The sequence below is a fragment of the Argentina silus genome (assembly GCF_951799395.1).
Source record: "Argentina silus genome assembly, chromosome: 6".
Classification (NCBI taxonomy): domain Eukaryota; kingdom Metazoa; phylum Chordata; class Actinopteri; order Argentiniformes; family Argentinidae; genus Argentina; species Argentina silus.
Genome location: NC_139660.1, coordinates 287,501 through 300,000, shown reverse-complemented (window position 1 = coordinate 300,000; position 12,500 = coordinate 287,501). Strand labels below are relative to the sequence as shown.

Here is a 12,500-nt window from a genome sequence, read left to right as displayed (position 1 = left end):
GGATGGGGGGATTGAGAGGTAGAGATAGAGGGGTAGAGGAATGGAGGGATAGAGAGGTAGAAATAGAGGTGTAGAGGGATGGAGATAGGAGGGATAGAGGGGTAGAGATAGAGGGGTAGAGGTAGTGGGGTAGAGATATAGGGGTAGAGGGATGGAGGGATGGAGGGATAGAGAGGTAGAGATAGAGATTGGAGGGATGGAGGGATAGAGGGGTAGAGATAGAGGGATAGAGATAGAGAGGTAGAGATAGAGGGGTAGAGGGGTAGAGATAGAGCGGTAGAGGTACTGGGGTTGAGGGGCAGAAATAGAGGGGTAGAGATAGAGGGGCAGAGGGGTAGAGATAAAGGGTTAGAGGTAGAGGGGTAGAGGGGTAGAGGTAGAGGTAGAGGGGTAGAGGTAGAGGGGTAGAGGTAGAGGGGTAGAGGTAGAGGGGTAGAGGTAGAGGGGTAGAGGGGTAGAGAGGTAGAGGGGTAGAGGTAGAGGGGTAGAGGTAGAGGTAGAGGGGTAGAGGGGTAGAGGTAGAGGGGTAGAAAGGTAGAGGTAGAGGGGTAGAGGTAGAGGTAGAGGTAGAGGGGTAGAGGGGTAGAGGTAGAGGGGTAGAGGTAGAGGTAGAAAGGTAGAGGTAGAGGGGTAGAGGTAGAGGTAGAGGTAGAGGGGTAGAGGTAGAGGTAGAGGGGTAGAGGTAGAGGGGTAGAGGTAGAGGGGTAGAGGGGTAGAGAGGTAGAGGGGTAGAGGTAGAGGGGTAGAGGGGTAGAGGGGTAGAGGTAGAGGGGTAGAGGTAGAGGTAGAGGGGTAGAGGGGTAGAGGTAGAGGGGTAGAGGTAGAGGTAGAGGTAGAGGGGTAGAGAGGTAGAGGGGTAGAGGGGTAGAGGGGTAGAGAGGTAGAGGGGTAGAGGTAGAGGATAGAGGTGGAGGGGTAGAGGTAGAGGGGTAGAGGGGTAGAGGTAGAGGGGTAGAGGGGTAGAGGGGTAGAGGGGTAGAGGTAGAGGGGTAGAGGGGTAGAGGGGTAGAGGTAGAGGGGTAGAGGTAGAGGTAGAGGGGTAGAGGTAGAGGGGTAGAAAGGTAGAGGTAGAGGTAGAGGTAGAGGGGTAGAGGGGTAGAGGGGTAGAGGTAGAGGGGTAGAGGTAGAGGTAGAGGGGTAGAAAGGTAGAGGTAGAGGGGTAGAGGTAGAGGTAGAGGGGTAGAGGGGTAGAGGTAGAGGGGTAACTGACTCTCGTAGCGGATCTGGAAGCCGGTGCTGGAGCGACTGTTGTCTGTGGTGAAGAGAAGGTGCAGGAAGTGGGAGGTGCTGGTCAGGAAGTGAGGCGCCTGCGTTCCGTGGTATTCTCCAATCAGAGGAGAGGAGACGGACGGACCGTCACGGACCTCCAGAGTGTCATAGTTCACCTCCGTCTGGAACCTACACACACACACACACACACACACACACACACACACACACAGCAACAGATATGAGAGAAAAGTCACTTGGAAGTACAACACAGAGAGAGAGAGAGAGAGAGGGAGGGAGGAGAGAGGGAAGGAGGGAGGAGAGAGGATAGAGGGAGAGAGAGAGAGAGGGAGGGAGGAGAGAGGGAGGGAGAGAGAGAGGGAGGGAGAGGGAGGGAGAGAGGGAGGGAGGAGAGAGGATAGAGGGAGAGAGGGAGAGAGAGAAGGAGGGAGGAGAGAGGATAGAGGGAGAGAGAGAGAGAGGGAGGGAGGAGAGAGGGAGGGAGAGAGAGAGGGAGGGAGAGGGAGGGAGAGAGGGAGAGAGGAGAGAGGATAGAGGGAGAGAGAGAGAGAGAGGATAGAGGGAGAGAGAGAGAGAGAGGGAGGGAGGAGAGAGGATAGAGGGAGAGAGGGAGAGAGAGAAGGAGGGAGGAGAGAGGAAATAAGGAGGGAGGGAGGGAGGGAGGGAGGGAGGGAGAGAGGGAGGGAGGAGAGTGGGAGGGAGGGAGAGAGAGAGGAGAGAGGGAGGGAGGGAGGGAGAGAAAGAGAGAGGAGAGGGAGAGAGAGGGAAGACCTGTCGAAGGAGATCTTGATGGCGTGGTCGCTCCTGGCCTCGATGATCCACTCACAGCTGAGGGAGTCTTTGTAGTAACCAGGCCAACCAGGCGACAGCAGGACACCAGTAGGAGAGGTCAGGTGACCTCCGCACGGGGCTGGGGAACATACATACCTCATCAGTAATATACCTCATCAATAACATACCTCATCAATAACATACCTCAACATACTTCATCAATAATATACCTCAACATACCTCATCAATAACATACCTCAACATACCTCATCAATAACATACCTCAACAATAACATACCTCAACATACCTCAACAATAATATACCTCATCAATAACATACCTCAACATACCTCATCAATAACATACCTCAACAATAATATACCTCAACATACCTCATCAATAACATACCTCATCAATAACATACCTCAACAATAACATATCTCAATATACGTCAACATACCTCAACAATAACATACCTCAACAATAACCAATCTATAATAATAAGTATGTTCCTATGATAATGTACCTTTGCAGCGCAATGTACCGTATGGTTGCTATGGTAATGCACTGTATGGTTGCTATGATAATGTACCGTAGGGTTTCTATGGTAATGTACCATATGGTTGCTATGGTAACGTACCGTATGGTTGCTATCGTAATGTATCGTATGGGTACTATGGTAACGTACCGCATGATTGCTATGGTAATGTATTGTATGGGTGCTATGGTAACGTACCCTCACAGCGGGGCACGGCGTTGCTCCAGACCACGCTGGTGTCCTGCAGGATGCAGCTGATCTGCTCCTCGCCGTGCGTCCTGATGAAGCCCTCATCACACCAGAACAGGGCGGAGCTCCCCAGCAGGAAATGCTCCCCCACGCGTTGCCCGTTGACGGGGATCCCCGGGTCATGACACTCATTCTGACCGAACGCTGCAGGAGGACAGACACTTATTACATTGTTAAAGGCTGTTATTACACTGTTATTACACTGTTATTACACTGCTAATTAAAGCTCTTTTACTTCTTCATCTTTTGGCTCTCCACTCCAAACGTTTGGATTTGAAAACGACTGGGGGGTTAGGGTTAGGGTTAGGGTTAGGGTTAGGGTTAGGGTTAGGGTTAGAGTCCAAGATTACGCCTCTACCTCTCCCTAACCCTAACCCTAACCCTAAAGTAGAGATTCTCAGCTTGGATCAGATGGTATTTGTGTTCATGTTGGTTTCATCCTACAGAAATTACACCACTTGTTATACATCGTCCCCCAATTTCAGGGTACCCAAAAGTAATGGGACAGATTTATCAAATGTCCAAATTAGGCACTCATGTTTCGTATTTGCAGTAACTGCCTGAAGTCTGCAACCCACTGACCCACCAGACCCTGGGGGTCTCCTCTGGGGGTCTTCTCTGGTGATGCTCTGCCAGGCCTGGACTGCAGCCATCTTCAGATGTTTTTTGTTTTGAGGTATTTTTGCCTAAAATCTTATCATCAGAAAATTAAATGCATGTTCAAATGGATTTAAATGTGAAGATTGATTTGGCCACAGTCAAGAACTTTAGTTTTCTGGCCTGAAAAGCTCCCTAGTTGCTATGGTAGCATGTTTTAGGTCCTTGTCCTAATGATGAGGCGCTGGATCTGATCCATGTTTACCTTCCACATGGCAGTAATACTGTCCTTACCCCTGTCATTGTTATTGGAATTATTATTAATGTTTGTTTACAGATAAAACATGCTAGAAGCCCACAGGAAGACACATCTGCATGAAAATGTTTACGTTGTAAATTCAGCCTTTCAAACAGAATCCTTCTACCAGTCCAACATCCTCTCTCAGCCCTGCCTGTGTTCACCTGGTCTGACAGAGTATTGAAGGCAGATGTTTATGGTTATGACTACGGTTGGGTTAGGTTAGTTTTAGGTTAGGGTTAGGTTAGGGTTAGGTTAGTTTTAGGTTAGGGTTAGGTTAGTTTTAGGTTAGGTTAGGGTTAGGTTAGGGTTAGGGTTAGGTTAGTTTTAGGTTAGGGTTAGGTTCGTTTTAGGTTAGTTTTAGGTTAGGGTTAGGTTAGGGTTAGGTTAGTTTTAGGTTAGTTTTAGGTTAGGGTTAGGGTTAGGGTTAGGTTAGGGTTAGGTTAGTTTTAGGTTAGTTTTAGGTTAGGGTTAGGTTAGGGTTAGGTTAGTTTTAGGTTAGGGTTAGGTTATGTCTCCCGGTATTAGACCCTATACAGGAGTCCCGGCCCCGCCCTCCGTCTAACGGGTTAAATCCTCAGTCTAAAGGGCCTTAGCCTCATAGATTTTAAAGATATATATATATATAGGCTGGTGTTGAATAGACTCACCCTGCTGTTAACCGTCTACTTCCCACAGTTTCCCCTGCTTCAGCTTAATGTTATGCTCTGAAAGTGACCTCCAATCAGAGCTCAGCCTATGAAAGTGACCTCCAATCAGAGCTCAGCCTATGAAAGCCCCAGTGGTGAACGACGGCTCTGTTCTTATAGGAGTGCCAGTTGGTGTGGTTGCAGGAATTTAATTTAGCGATGAGGACAATTCATCCAAAGGTGATATTTCAATACAGAGGCTAGAATAACCATTCAGATCCTTTGGTGTAATATGCACAGTGTAATCTATCTTTTTATGTTTAGCAAGGAGAGTAACACAACTTAGGTGACTATTTCAATTCTGTCTAAACTTCTAACAAGAACTAAAATACTTATTTTTCTTTAAATGCAAATTTGTACTTTATTTAAGCTTTAAGCGTTACAGCATGGTAATGCAATGTAGCAATAAAGTAATTTAAGAAATAAAATAAAAAAATTAAGTAAATAAAAGGAATAAAAGAACTGAAATCTTCCCCTCTCTGCCCCTCCTAACCCTAACCCCTCCTGTCTAACTTAGAGAGGCTCCATCCCCCATCGCCATTTGCGCAACCACTGAATACTCTGGGTTCCTCTATCAGCCCTGCTGATTCCTCCAGAGCAGCACCCTGCCCTCAGCCCGGGGGCTTCACCCTGCCCTCAGCCCAGGGGCTTCACCCTGCCCTCAGCAGAGGGGCTTCACCCTGCCCTCAGCCCGGGGGCTTCACCCTGCCCTCAGCCCGGGGGCTTCACCCTGCCCTCAGCCCGGGGGCTTCACCCTGCCCTCAGCCCGGGGGCTTCGACCACTCACGCTTCCCAGTACAGGTGAAGCGGTCACTCAACCTCCAGCAAGCCTTTTAACCGAGTCCCGACCACAGACAGTTCTGGACAATGGCAACTATTGAGAGGGCGAGAGATCAGTCTCCAGGCAGCTGAGAGGGAGCCTCCTCCCACACTAACAGCTGAGAGGGAGCCTCCTCCCACACTAACAGCTGAGAGGGAGCCTCCTCCCACACTGAGAGGGAGCCTCCTCCCACACTAACAGCTGAGAGGGAGCCTCCTCCCACACTAACAGCTGAGAGGGAGCCTCCTCCCACACTGAGAGGGAGCCTCCTCCCACACTAACAGCTGAGAGGGAGCCTCCTCCCACACTAACAGCTGAGAGGGAGCCTCCTCCCACACTAACAGCTGAGAGGGAGCCTCCTCCCACACTAACAGCTGAGAGGGAGCCTCCTCCCACACTAACAGCTGAGAGGGAGCCTCCTCCCACACTGAGAGGGAGCCTCCTCCCACACTAACAGCTGAGAGGGAGCCTCCTCCCACACTGAGAGGGAGCCTCCTCCCACACTAACAGCTGAGAGGGAGCCTCCTCCCACACTAACAGCTGAGAGGGAGCCTCCTCCCACACTGAGAGGGAGCCTCCTCCCACACTAACAGCTGAGAGGGAGCCTCCTCCCACACTGAGAGGGAGCCTCCTCCCACACTAACAGCTGAGAGGGAGCCTCCTCCCACACTAACAGCCATCCAGGCTGGGGCTTCCAAGTCTAAACTCTCTCCAGAGAGGACTTTGGTCGTGGATTGGGCTAGACCCTGATTGGGCTAGACCTCCTGGTCTCTTAGGGGTCCGTCCTCCGTGGGGTCTTATGGAAATGGCCCTTGAGATGCTCATCCATTTCATACCTATTCTCTGGACCTGGACTCCTGATAGGTGGAACACTTTTAACCTATCAGACTTCTTTCTCCTTCCCCACACCATACTTGGGCATATCTTCCCCTGTTTGTACAGTACCCTCCAGATAAGGCCCACGTCCCAAGGTCATTCTCCTCTCTCTCCCTACCAAACCTGAATACAGATCAACACTTCAACTTTAATCATAAAACAAATTTCACCATCAACCATTAAACATGTTAAACACATTTCAATCATTAGTCAATCTTGAATCACTCTGTTTGGTCCTCAACTTCAAACATTAAACATGTTAAACACATTTCCACATTAATCATTCTGTTTGGTACATTTGAAACATTAAATGTAAACGTACTATTGGTTATATTTGAATGACTACATTTGCTGTTACTTTATTAGCTACATTGGAATAGTTATATTTTGTTGTTATATCATTAGTTATTTAGTATCTCCTATTAATAACACTTGATTTTACTTCAGAACATCATTACTCCACACAGGCCGGTCTAGAACCAGGCCTTGCAGGTCGAGGGAAGTCCATATCTTTTGACACTAGGTTAGGGTTAGGTTAGGGTTAGCTTATGACTAGGTTAGGTTAAGACTAGGTTAGGGTTAGGTTAGGGTTAGGTTAGGGTTAGCTTATGACTAGGTTAGGTTAAGACTAGGTTAGGGTTACGTTAGGGTTAGGTTAGGGTTAGGTTAGGGTTAGGTTAGGGTTAGCTTATGACTAGGTTAGGTTAAGACTAGGTTAGGGTTACGTTAGGGTTAGGTTATAGCTAGGTCAGGTTATGACTAGGTTAGGTTATGACTAGGTTAGGGTTACGTTAGGGTTAGGTTATAGCTAGGTCAGGTTATGACTAGGTTAGGGTTATGTTAGGGTTAGGTTGTGACTAGGCCAGGTTATAACTACGTTAGGGTTAGGGTTAGGTTATGACTAGGTTAGGTTATGACTAGGTTAAGTTATGACTAGGTTAGGGTTAGGTTAGGGTTAGATTATGACTAGGTTAGGTTATGACTAGGTTAGGGTTAGGTTAGGGTTAGGTTATGACTAGGTTAGGTTATGACTAGGTTAGGGTTAGGTTAGGGTTAGGTTATGACTAGGTTATGTTATGACTAGGTTAGATTATGGTTAGATTATGACTAGGTTAAGTTATGACTAGGTTAAGTTATGACTAGGTTAGGGTTAGGTTAGGGTTAGATTATGACTAGGTTAGGTTATGACTAGGTTAGGGTTAGGTTAGGGTTAGGTTATGACTAGGTTAGGTTATGTCTAGGTTAGATTATGGTTATGTTAGGTTATGACTAGGTTAAGTTATGACTAGGTTAAGTTATGACTAGGTTAAGTTATGGTTAGGTTAGGTTGTGACTAGGTCAGGTCTGTAACTTACTGGTGTAGGTGATGTTGAAGCCCTTTCCTGTGTTGGAGTGGTCCGACTGGAACTCCAGCCTCATCACATGTCCGTTGCTGGCGATCTGGGATGGGACGTCCTTCCCCGAGAACGTTCCGAACGTGGTGGGCTCCGACATCCCGTCATCCTTGACGATGAGGTAGTCGAACTGCGGCTCCACATCAAAGTCAGTGAAGAGCAGGTGGACCCGGCTGCCCGGGGCGGAGATGACCAGCCATACACAGTGCATGTTGTTGTGGTAGTCCTCGGGGTAGTTGGGAGACAGGATGGTGCCGGAGGGGCTGGTGAAGTTGAAGAAGCAGGAGACTGGACAGGATAAACACACACACACACACACAAACACACACACACACACACACACACCTCAACATGATGCACACAAACACACACATCTCACACCTCAACATGACACACAAACACACCTGTTAACAACATGAGACAGACACACACACACACACACACACACACACAGATAGAGTGATAGACAGATAGAGATAGAGTGACAGAGAGATAGAGAGATAGATAGATAGAGAGATAGAGATAGAGTGATAGACAGATAGAGATAGAGTGACAGAGAGATAGAGAGATAGATAGATAGAGAGATAGAGATAGAGGGATAGAGTGATAGAGATAGAGTGAATGGTGTTCAGATCCAGGGTTAGGGTGAGGGTTAGGCTCTGAGTGTGTGTGTGTTTAGGTCCAGCAGCTTGGCTGGAGTCTGTGGGGAAGCCTGTTGAATCCTGATTGTGTTATTTGTGTTTTACAGCATTTCTTTGCTTGCTTGGTGGTCGTGAGATAGAGAGAGAGAGAGAGAGAGAGATAGAGATAGAGAGATAGAGTGATAGAATGATAGAGATATAGAGTGACAGTGATAGAGAAAGAGAGAGAGAGTGAAAGAGAGATAGAGTGATATAGTGGTTGAGAGATAATGATAGAGATAGAGTGATCAAGATAGAGAGAACGGGTGATAGAGTGATAGAGAGAAAGAGAGAAAGTGATAGAGAGAAAGAGATAGAGAGAAAGAGAGAAAGTGATAGAGAGAAAGAGATAGAGAGAAAGAGAGAAAGAGAGAAAGTGATAGAGAGAAAGAGATAGAGAGAAAGAGATAGAGAGAAAGAGAGAAAGAGATAGAGAGAAAGAGAGAAAGTGATAGAGAGAGTAATCGAGACAGAGATAGAGATAGAGAGAAATAGAGATAAAGTCATAGAGTGATATAGAGATAGAGAGAAAGAGAGATAGAGAGAGAGAGAAAGAGATTGTGATAGTGTGATAGAGAGAAAGAGAGATTGAAAGAGAGATAGAGTGATAGAGAGAAATAGAGATAGAGTGATATAGTGATTGAGATAGAGAGAATGAGTGATAGAGATAGAGTAATGGAGATCGAGTGAGAGATAGAGAGAAATAGAGATAAAGTGATATTGTGATTGAGAGATAGTGATACATAGAATGAGAGATAGAGTGAAAGAGATTGTGATAGTGTGATAGAGATCGAGTGATAGAGATCGAGAGAATGAGTGACAGAGTAATAGAGTGATAGAGTGATGGAGATAGAGATAGAGATAAATAGAGATAAAGTGATAGAGAGAAAGAGAGATAGAGAGAGAGAGATAGAGTGATAGAGTGATAGAGAGATAGAGAGAGAGAGATAAAGTGATAGAGATAGAGTGATAGAGAGATAAAGAGATAGAGAGATAGAGAGATAGAGAGATAAAGAGATAGAGAGATAGAGAGATAGAGTGACAGGGATAGAGTGATAGAGTGATAGAGAGATAGAGTGATAGAGAGATAGAGTGATAGAGAGATAGATTCTCTTACAGACACAGCTGGGCTTGTTTCCAGACCACTGGTTGTTGTGTTGACAGGAGATGCTCCTTTCTCCTACCAGCTCAAACGCAGCCTGGCACTCAAACATCAGCAGGTCCCCGTGGAGGAAGCTGTCCCCTGTCCTCCTCCCGTAGGCAGGGACGCCAGGGTCACCACAGCTGCCCCTGTCTATCTCTGTAGACACACACACACACACACACACACACACACACACTTTTTAGTTGACACTGACAAACGAGTGATGTTGTGGAGGAGTTCATCTGTGAGTTAACAGCCTGACTGTCAGCTCAGCGGGTCCACTGCCCTAGCCTAGCGTAGCGTAGCCTAGTGTAGCCTAGCCTAACGTAGCCTAGCGTAGTGATCACCCCCCTCTGCAGCACACAGCCACCTCTGCTAGGTGTTAAATACCTCCAGAGCTGCCAGGTGATCAGCCCCTGTGGAAGCTCAGGTAGAGGCCAAGTCAGGTTGATCGCTACAGTGGTGGAGGCACATGCTAAAACTGTACTGGGAAATACTGGAGATGCTAGGGTGCTATGCTAAAGCTACACAGTCTTGCTGGGAAAGCTAAGCTGCTATGCTAAAGGTAAGGGTGTTCCTTGGTAGTGTTTCCCTGGACGGTGACTTGTGTCCTTGAAACCAAAGGTCCTTGGAGTCAGGAGAGAAAGAAAGACGCAAACAGAGTTTCTCTCTTCCTCCTCTCCTCCTCCTCTCCTCCTCCTCCTCTCGTCCTCTCCTCCTCTTCCTCCTCTCCTCTTCCTCTCCTCCTCCTCTCCTCCTCCTCTTCCTCTCCTCCTCCTCTCCTCCTCCTCCTCCTCCTCTCCTCTTCCTCTCCTCCTCTTCCTCCTCCTCCTCTCCTCCTCCTCTCCTCTCCTCTCCTCCTCCTCTCCTCTCCTCCTCCTCTCCTCTCCTCTCCTCCTCCTCTCCTCTTCCTCCTCTCCTCCTCCTCTCCTCCTCTTCCTCTCCTCCTCCTCCTCCTCCTCCTCCTCCTCCTCCTCTCCAGGGACGTGTCCCTCTCTTCTGTTGTCTCTCAGCGCATCTCAATCATGTCAACAAAGCGCTCCGGGAATAAATTGACCATGTACAGGGTGTGTGTGTGTGTGTGTGTGGTGTGTGTGGTGTGTGTGTGTGTGTGGTGTGTGTGGTGTGTGTGTGTGTGTGTGTGTGTGTGGTGGAGGAAGTATTTTCAGGGAAACTCCTGTGTACAACGTCTGAGCCTTTGAGCTAGAAAGATTTTAGAGACAAAGAGAGAGAATGGAGAAACATGAAGATAGAAAGACAGAAAGACAGAAAGATAGAAAGACAGAAAGATAGAAAGATAGAAAGATAGAAGGGGGTCTCATGGAACTTGTTCAGTGTGGTCCTGCTGTACAGTCAGGTGACGTCCCAGCGTGGTTAGCGCTAGCAGGCTGGTCTGGATCAGATCATCCATTAACGTTGTGCTGCTGGAAGCTAATTCTGCACATCAGAGTTTAACTGCAGCAGATGCTGTGATGCTTCCCAGGCTCCTCCTCCTGTGTTAGCGGTTAGCCTGTCCAAGCACGCAGGTGGTGGTCTCCCAAAAACAGCACAACGGGGGGGGGGGATTGGTGCGGTGCGATTCGGAAAAAAGGGGTGGGTGAACCCTTTCGGCCCCCTGTACCCCCCCCACCCTCCCTGTACACTCCCTGTACCCCCTACCCTCCCTGTACCCCCCTACTCTCCCTGTACCCCTCTACCCTCCCTGTACCCCCCTACTCTCCCTGTACCCCCCTACCCTCCCTGTACCCTCCCTGTACCCCGCTACCCTCCCTGTACCCCTCTAACCTCCTGGTACCCCCCCTGTACTCCCCTACCCCCCTGTACCCCCTACCCTCCCTGTACCCCCCCTGTACCTCCCCTATACCCCCCTACCCTCCCTGTACCTCCCCTATACCCCCCTACCCTCCCTGTACCCTCCCTGTACCCCCCTACTCTCCCTGTACCCCTCTAACCTCCCTGTACCCCCCCTGTACCTCCCCTATACCCCCCTACCCTCCCTGTACCCTCCCTGTACCCCGCTACCCTCCCTGTACCCCTCTAACCTCCTGGTACCCCCCCTGTACTCCCCTACCCCCCTGTACCCCCTACCCTCCCTGTACCCCCCCTGTACCTCCCCTATACCCCCCTACCCTCCCTGTACCTCCCCTATACCCCCCTACCCTCCCTGTACCCTCCCTGTACCCCCCTACCCTCCCTGTACCCCGCTACCCTCCCTGTACCCCTCTAACCTCCTGGTACCCCCCGTGTACTCCCCTACCCCCCTGTACCCCCCTACCCTCCCCTGTACTCCCCTACCCCCCTGTATCCCCCTACCCTCCCTGTACCCCCCCTGTATTCCCTTACCCCCCTGTACTCCCCTACCCTCCCTGTACCCCCCCTGTATTCCCTTACCCTCCCTGTACTCCCCTACCCTCCCTGTACTCCCCTACCCCCCTGTATCCCCCTACCCTCCCCTGTATTCCCTTACCCCCCTGTACTCCCCTACCCTCCCTGTACCCCCCCCTGGTGTTTTATACAGGTAACTGAGGTGGTTTACCTTCATATACAGCCTTGAATCCCTGCGATCCAATGGTGTCGTCAGATTGTAGGTGGAGCCACATCTGATTAGTCATACTGACGATGAGGTCAGGAACACTGGAGCCCGTCAGACTGAAACACAAACACAAACACGCTCTGACACCTGCTGGTCCATCTCTCCTGAACACCTGCTGGTCCATCTCTCCTGAACACCTGCTGGTCCATCTCTCCTGAACACCTGCTGGTCCATCTCTCCTGAACACCTGCTGGTCCATCTCTCCTGAACACCTGCTGGTCCATCTCTCCTGAACATGCTGGAACAGGTTTGGCTCAGACGTGTTGCAGTGTCATTCTTTAGCTTGCCTAATTTGCACTGTCATTATACTCACATAAAGAGCCACAATCTACATGTGCAGAAATGTATAAAATTGGGGCAAAGTCGATCATCTTTACCTTCATATTTCTAAAAGACAATGAGAAATGATCCAATAGGAGTTGTGAATACTGCGTCTACCAGGTCACCATGATGTGCATTCTCAGACTGCTTCCAAAAACTCTGATTGAATAATTACAGTTTTCTAAGACACTTTTAATGAAACGGGTCCATGTGATCTCCATCATAACCTAATGAGGACAACACTAGTCTTTTTTTTGCAAAACAGACAGACAGACAGACAGACAGACAGGCAGGCAGACA

At 48.9% G+C, this 12,500-nt stretch overlaps 1 protein-coding gene across 1 annotated transcript in view; it reads right to left on the bottom strand.

The window, feature by feature from the left end:
- The window catches only part of LOC310805694 (CUB and sushi domain-containing protein 1-like), a 158,155-nt gene that overhangs the window by 86,828 nt on the left and 58,827 nt on the right, over positions 1 to 12,500 (bottom strand). Inside the window, exons 11-16 of the mRNA XM_083671494.1 lie at positions 11,823 to 11,935; positions 9,260 to 9,442; positions 7,424 to 7,750; positions 2,738 to 2,932; positions 2,002 to 2,140; positions 1,211 to 1,398 (exon numbers count right to left, since the gene is read on the bottom strand). Of these exons, the coding sequence (XP_083527620.1) occupies positions 1,211 to 1,398; positions 2,002 to 2,140; positions 2,738 to 2,932; positions 7,424 to 7,750; positions 9,260 to 9,442; positions 11,823 to 11,935 (1,145 nt within the window). The remainder of the gene's footprint in view (positions 1 to 1,210; positions 1,399 to 2,001; positions 2,141 to 2,737; positions 2,933 to 7,423; positions 7,751 to 9,259; positions 9,443 to 11,822; positions 11,936 to 12,500) is intronic.